The 6,909-nt window shown below is 53.2% G+C and overlaps 1 protein-coding gene across 1 annotated transcript; it reads right to left on the reverse strand.

Annotated features, from left to right (window-relative positions):
• Positions 1–3,184: 3,184 nt before the first annotated feature.
• Positions 3,185–6,548, reverse strand: SP8 (Sp8 transcription factor). The gene has a single exon (XM_068672936.1). It carries the CDS (start codon positions 6,268–6,270, stop codon positions 4,798–4,800), a length of 1,473 nt encoding a protein of 490 aa, XP_068529037.1. The 5' UTR covers positions 6,271–6,548; the 3' UTR covers positions 3,185–4,797.
• Between the last annotated feature and the right edge of the window lie 361 nt (positions 6,549–6,909).

A 6,909-nucleotide genomic window follows, 5' to 3' on the forward strand; every position in this document is an offset into this window, starting at 1 on the left:
CTCTCTTGCTACGGGAGTAGTTGCAGCATGACAAGCCCACAACACCCCCTTTTCCTGCCCCGACCCGAAGAGACTCTTGACTCTTGACCTGCAAATGCTCCATGGCTGTTTTTTGCACTTTGTAGACTGAAAACCAAAAATCTCCCAATGCCAAGGTCGGTCCCCACGAGAAGTGTCCATCAGCCACCCTCTCATGGGGAGCTACAGCAGTACAAGTACACCTTTGCCACTCCAGGAGTAAGGCAGATTCATAATTTGTTTCGAAATCCACAAGTGTAAAGTGGAGTTACTCTATTTAGAGTGCTCCAATAAAGCTTCTATGCAGTATTCCTTGCCGTTATCCTCTATTTCCCTAATCCCTTTCTAAAAAAAAAAAAAAAAAAAAAAAAAAAAAAGTGAATAATTCCAAGCAGCAGTTAGAAAACCATAGAACTGGAAACGCCATAGCTGTCCTAAATGGTGCATTTTTTCTCAATGCACACTTTCCAGAGGTGTAACAATTTCCCCATACACTTCTGCACACGACGGCCAGCTAGCTTGAAAAGATGTCACACAAGCAATAGTCGAAAACTTGGGTTTCTGTATTTTAAACAGATGTGTGATTTCCTCCAAAGAAACTTCGAGGATTTTAAAAAATACCTTTAGTATAATAAGGTGCAATGGGGCAAGCTCAGAAAACAGACCTTGATCTATGCTGAGAAACACAAGGCTATTCTGATACAGCAAAAGTTCTGTCCTTTTATCCTATCTGCTGAAAGCATGAGCAAGCACACACCTCATTTGTTCACACCTTTTCCTTGCTCTTTCTTCCCAAAGCTAAAGCAGAGGTCACTTCACAGAATGTAACTGAAGTGTGGCAGGTTTGGGTTAGTGCATATTTATAACCATTTGTACTGAAAGATTTGTTGTACTGCATCAAGTATTCCTGCTCCTCCGCCCCTATAGCTGTAAAGGTGTTGACGGTCGGATTAGCCATCACATCCACAAATAAACCATTTGGGATTTCACTTCTTACTTTCTACTTCTGCGTTCCTAGACCGGAAGCAGATGAGAAGCCAACACCCCTGGATCACAGTTTAGCCTTGATAGGCACAGGCCACGGGTGGTGGGAAAGGCACTAAGGCAGAAGCGAAGTGGTGGTTTAAATTATTTCAGCTGTACACATCTCCCATCACTGGTCTATTGAAAATTTAAACTGGAAAATGACAATGAAAAGCCGGAATAATAGGAAAAGCGGGACACGAAATTCGATAGACATTGCTGTGAGCTTGAAGGGGAGAGACTTAAAAGGTCAGAGAGCAAATGGGAATGGCCACAATCATCCGAAGGCAGTTGGAAGGTAAGTTGATGGACACCGGTTTGACCTGTGGGTCAGCAAACTAGTTTAACTCTACCTTGATCTGCACAATGCGAGACAAGTTCCCGGCTCCTATCAAACAACTCAATGCCCTTATCTGGAAGGGTTTAGTAAAAGTAAATCAACTACTAAAAGAAGCTATTCAGCCTTCAAGTGCCGGGTTTTGCTGCTAAAAGAAACAAAAAATATGTGTGTCCTCGCACGGCCCAGAACCAAAAAGGCAGCTCTTTCCCGAGAGAAGGATGAGTTTTGTCATCAGCTCTGTCCCACTGTCATACAGCCTTGAGACAGAGCAAGCAGTGCCCTACACACACCTGCAGGTTCCTGGCTGGTGGTCATTTGGTATCCTTCTCTTTTCAAGGGCATATTGAAGAAGCAGGACTAGATGTTACCTACCACTACATTTCCCTTTCCTTGTCATTTGGTGCTCATCCCATTCCATCAGGACTAAAACCTCCAGGTAACACAAACACCATCTCCTGCTCCCACTGCAGAAATCTGGTGCTGCTACATGGCTCCACTTCCATGGCATTAAAATAATAATAATAATTTTTATTATTAAGGAATAGAAAAATATATATAAGCAGAGCAAACTGTTGCTTTCTTTCTGCAGAAAACTTTGCAGGTCTCCGATGGCTGCAATTGTAATGCCACAAATTCAGAAAGCAGCTCAGAGAAACAACTGGAGCAACTTCTGTTCCCGGTGTGTTTTCAAAGCCCCTTCTAGCCCTTACACCACGCACAGAACCGTAACCCATCTGGAGTTGACTCCTCTGCATTTTTTCGCTCCGCATTTTAACGCCTGCTCCTCAGGCTGTCTCCAGGAATGCGCTTTCCGTGTCTGCACATAAATCCCTCTCCTATGCAAATCCCATACCTTAGTCCCGATTTCTCGGTGCCCCGACAGAGTCTTTCGCCTCCCTGTGTAATGCAGGAGGCCGGGGTTCCCAACAGGAACAACACCTCCCCCCGAAAAGGTGTCCACGGAGTGGTCCCAGCACTTCTTGCCCAAACGCCAAGCAACCTCTCTAACCGCTTTTCTACAGAGCACAAGGCTCTAGGATTTTCTTTTTTTTTTTTTTTTTTCATGACCCTCCTGCAATTACTACAGGGCCAGCGGCTAAACGGGAGCGTTGGCCCAGCCGGTGAGCAACCCGCTGCGACCCTGGGGAGCCCTCGGCCCCCTGGTCCTGGGGGAAAAGCGCCCCCAGCTCAAGCAGGGACTTTTCGCGCACACCCGCCAAGTTTCCCACCCCCGAGACCTGCAGAAGTCCCCGCTTGGCACTGCAATTTCCATCGCCCAGCCGCAAATCGGTCGTCTCAAAATAAAAAGCCGCAGCCCGCTTTTTATTTTGTCCTCTGAAGAAATAATTATCTTCAGGATTTCCACCTTCAATCACATTTCGCAAGGGAGCTGTGGCTCGCTGGGAGAAATAAAGGCAAACGAGGAGGTACGCACAGAGCTGTCCTTCGCAGTCATCTCAGCGAGAGGCACCGCGTCGTTAGTTTGATTTAAAAATTTAAATAAAATAAAATAAACAGAACCCAAAGAGTATTAACGCCTTTCCTTTAGTTTCCTCTACCAGTGCATCAAGAAAACATCCCGCAAGGTGCCAGCGAGTTGGTTGGAATACCTCAAAGTCGCTTGCATTGGGTGCTATGGTTTACAAACGGGGTTGAATTCGTTGTATTTTCCCTCTTAGATGAAACTCTAGAGAACTCCTCGAGTCACAGGAGTTCAAAGTAAATCATTGCCTGCAGCGGTGGAATTAAAAAGAAGAAGAAAAACAATTAGCTGACCTAAGGTAGAATGTTTTATCTGGAGTTTATTAATACCATTTAAAATATTACAGATAAAAATCAATTACATTTCATGCATTTAAAATGCAAATCTAAAATGTTCCAGCGAAGGGCTTTCCATTTCAATGTGAAATATCCAAATTATTTCAACATTACAATGAGACAATTAGTTTGCAGCAGTGCAAACCGCTAATGTAGTGTCAAGAGTGTTTATTACCATTTATCAATATTATTTTCAGGAAATACACATAGGCCAACGTTAGTTCAGTTTCACTTGGACAGTTTATTTAATACATGGGTCGTGGCAAACCCACTTTATGAAATATAGGAGAACTCTCACTGTAACTATACCTGAACTGCCAGCAAATGCAAATAAGTACATGCTCCATTAAATTAAATGTCATTCAACATTTATCAAATATTGTTTGCTTAATTACAGTTGTATGCCTACCTAAATTAATATTCAAGCAAAACCTATATCCTGAAGTGCGATTTGATGTACACTTCAGGAAACGAGTCCAGAAAAAAATGCAGTTAACTAGGACTGCAACAATAACGTTTTCTTGTGACAGGAAAAGAAATAAAAATTAAAAAATTAAAATTAAAAAAAAAAAAAAGCTCAAGTGTACTTCAATATATTTTCAAATATTTACTGGAAGTAATTTACAAGAAAAATACTATACAAAATCGTCTCCTGGACAACTGCTGCTCACACCGATATATTGGTGGAGCTATAATTAATTGTTAGCTAATCTAGAACGATTCCCCAGTTGTACAAACCTATAGGTTCGGATGTAATTTACAAATATTTTATTCTCCTATCCCCCTCCCCTGGCCTCCCTCTTTTTGGCATTCGGACCACAGCTTCGCTTGAAACCAACGGTGCTTCTTCATTTGTTTGGAGTTTAAAAAATATATGCCTTTGAACATAATTAATTTCAGCGTATTTCGCGATTCCTACTCAAATGAGAATTAGAACAAATGCGCTGGCAAACGGAATAAAAATGTGGACTCGGGGAGGTAAAAGACGTGTTTAAAAAATAAAATAAAATAAAAATAAAGTGGGGGTGGGGGTGGCGAGGAGAGGAAGGGGGACGAATATACTCCGGTCTCCGGGAGCAGGGGGGATTTCGTGGGTAAGGGGATGGGGGAGCCCCGACGGCGCTGCGGGCGCTACCGTCGGAGCCCACCGGGGGCAGCCCGGGCCCCGGGGCGCCGCTGGTTTGTTGGCGCTGGAGGGAGGGATGGAGGGACGGAGGGACGGAAGGACAGAGGGATGAACAGAGGGAAGGAAAGAAGGAGGGATGAAGGGAAGGAAGGAAGGACGGATGGAGGGATGGAAGGATGGAGGGGGGTCGCGGGCCGTTTTCCAGCAGGAAAATGAGAGAGAACGTGGGTTTTTCTGTTGGGTTGGGGTTTCTGTTGGTGGTGTTGGTTTTGTTTTTTTCCTTTTTCGACGCAGCCCGAGCGGGGTCGCTCGGGTCGCTGCCGTTCCCGGAGCCCACCCGGCTGCGGGGGCTGAGGCTACTTACGTGTCCGCGTCCCCGGCGCGGGGCTGCACGCCCGGGGGGGTGCCGGGCCGGGCCGAGCCGTGCCAGACCGAGCCGTGCCGGGCCGCGGCGGTTCCGCGCCTCCCCCCGTCACTCGAGGCCGTTGCGGTGGCCGGGCTCGGGGGGCGGCAGCAGCTCTGGGGAGTGGCAGGGCGGGCTGCCGGCCGCGCTGTGCTCGCTGTCGGTGTCGCTGCCCTTCTTGCCGCCGGGGCCGGGGCCGGGACCGCCGGGGCCGGGACCGCCGGCGCCGCCGGGGCCGCTGTGGGTCTTGACGTGCTTGCTGAGGTGGTCGCTGCGCATGAAGCGCTTGTTGCAGACGGGGCAGGCGAAGCGCTTCTCGCCCGTGTGGGTCCGCAGGTGCCGCTGCAGCTCGTCGGAGCGGGTGAAGCGCTTGCCGCAGAAGAGCCAGTTGCAGACGAAGGGCCGCTCGCCCGTGTGCCAGCGCAGGTGGGCCTTCAGGTGCGACGTCTTGCCGTACACCTTGCCGCAGCCGGGGATGTGGCAGCTGTGCAACCCCTTGCGGCGCAGGCTGGCCCCCGCCGGCCCCAGACGCTCGGCCTCCTGGCAGTTGGGGCAGTCGCAGGTGGCCCGGCCCGAGTAGCGGCGGGCGGAGGAGCGCGGCGAGGCGGCCAGCGGCGCGGCGGGGCCGCCGGCCAGCATGGAGCCCCCGGCGCCGGCCAGCGGCGAGGGGGCCGAGTCCGGGTAGGAGCCGGGCAGCACTGGCTTAAATCCGTCCATGAGGTGCTGCCCGGCGGGGCTGAGGAGGTGCGAGGAGGCGCCGCTGCTGAAGGCCGAGTGGCCCAGGCCCGAGTAATCCGAGTTGTAGCCGCCCAGCGGCGAGTGGAGCGACGTCTGCAGCCCGCCGGCCGCCGGGTGCAGCGAGCCGGGCAGCGCGGCCGCCCCGTTGGGGCTCTGCACGTCGAGCCAGCCGGCGCCCACGTCCCACCAGCTGGAGGCGCCCGCCGAGCCCACCTCGCCTGCGCCCAGCCCCGGGTGCGAGGGCTTGAACCACGACTCGTAGGGGTGCGCCATGCCCACCCGCGGGTAGATGCCCTGCAGCCCCTCCACCGACGTGTGCACCTTGGAGATGAAGACGGGCTGGTGCGCCTCCTGCCCCGCCGCCCCGCCGCCGCCGCCGCCTCCTCCGCCGCCTCCCCCGCCGCCCCCGCCGCCGCCGGGCGCCTGGAAGACGGCGTAGTCGTTGGCGAAGGGCGAGCCGGCGGCCGCCGCACCGCTGGAGGTGAGCGAGAAGGCGCTTGAGCCCGGCGAGCCGCCGCAGCTGAACGAGTCCGAGACGAGCGCGGCCGCCGCCGCCGCCGCCGCTGCCGCCGCCGCCGCCGCCGAGGAGCCGTTCCGCGCCGCGCCCGGCACGCCGAAGCCCGGCAGGCCGGAGCCCACGGCTCCGCAGCTGCCCGCCGCCGCCGCCGAGGAGGAGGAGGAGGCCGAGGAAGAGGAGGAGCGTTTCCACGGGTGGAAGCCTTTGCCGAAGGACGCCGCGCTGTCCGAGAGGGCGGACGGCGACGGGCTGGGGCTGCCGATCTTGTTGCAGGTCGCGGCGAGCATGGCCAGCGGCGTGGAGCCTACCCGCGGTTCCTCCTGCGGGCACAGAGGGGAGAGGGGCGCCCCGACGCCGTCAGGGACGGAGCGGCCCCACTGCCGCCCGCCGCCCCCCGCCGCCCCGCTCTGCCGCCCGGCCTCGGGCACGGGGCTGCCGGCACCGCGGCTCTGCCTCCGAGCGCCCTCCCGGCCTCTCCTCGCCTCCCAAGAAAGAGGGAAAGAGCCAAAGGGGAGGGAAAGGAGAGGAGGAAAAAAGTTGCTCTTGTTACCCAGGCTTAAAAGACGCCCCCGGCACAGCGGCAGCTACGTCTCCGCCGGTCCCTTTCGCCGGGACCCGGCCGGTCCCCGCTCCGCGGGCAATAGTTAAAGAGAGAAGTGCAGGCTTAGCAAAGTGCTCCCTTCCAAAAACGGAAAGAAAGAAAGAAAGAAAAAAAAAAAAAAAAAACACAAAGGCTTCCTCAAAGAGCCTCGCTCGCGTACCGAAGGTAATTAAATACAGACATCAATTTCGCGTATGCACACATGGATGGATGCACGAGTTCAACGTACCTGCTGCACGCGGCGGGCTGTGCTATTTTAAAGGGAAATAAAAAGCCACAAATCTGTTGCAAATTAGAAATTGCACCGGAAAAAAAAAAATCGACA

This window comes from Anas acuta, chromosome 2 (genome assembly GCF_963932015.1).
Source record: "Anas acuta chromosome 2, bAnaAcu1.1, whole genome shotgun sequence".
Lineage (NCBI taxonomy): Eukaryota > Metazoa > Chordata > Aves > Anseriformes > Anatidae > Anas > Anas acuta.

Coding starts and splice junctions, on each gene's coding strand:
- SP8 (XM_068672936.1), bottom strand. CDS start 6,270: ATGCTCGCCGCGACCTGCAACAAGATCGGCAGCCCCAGCCCGTCGCCG.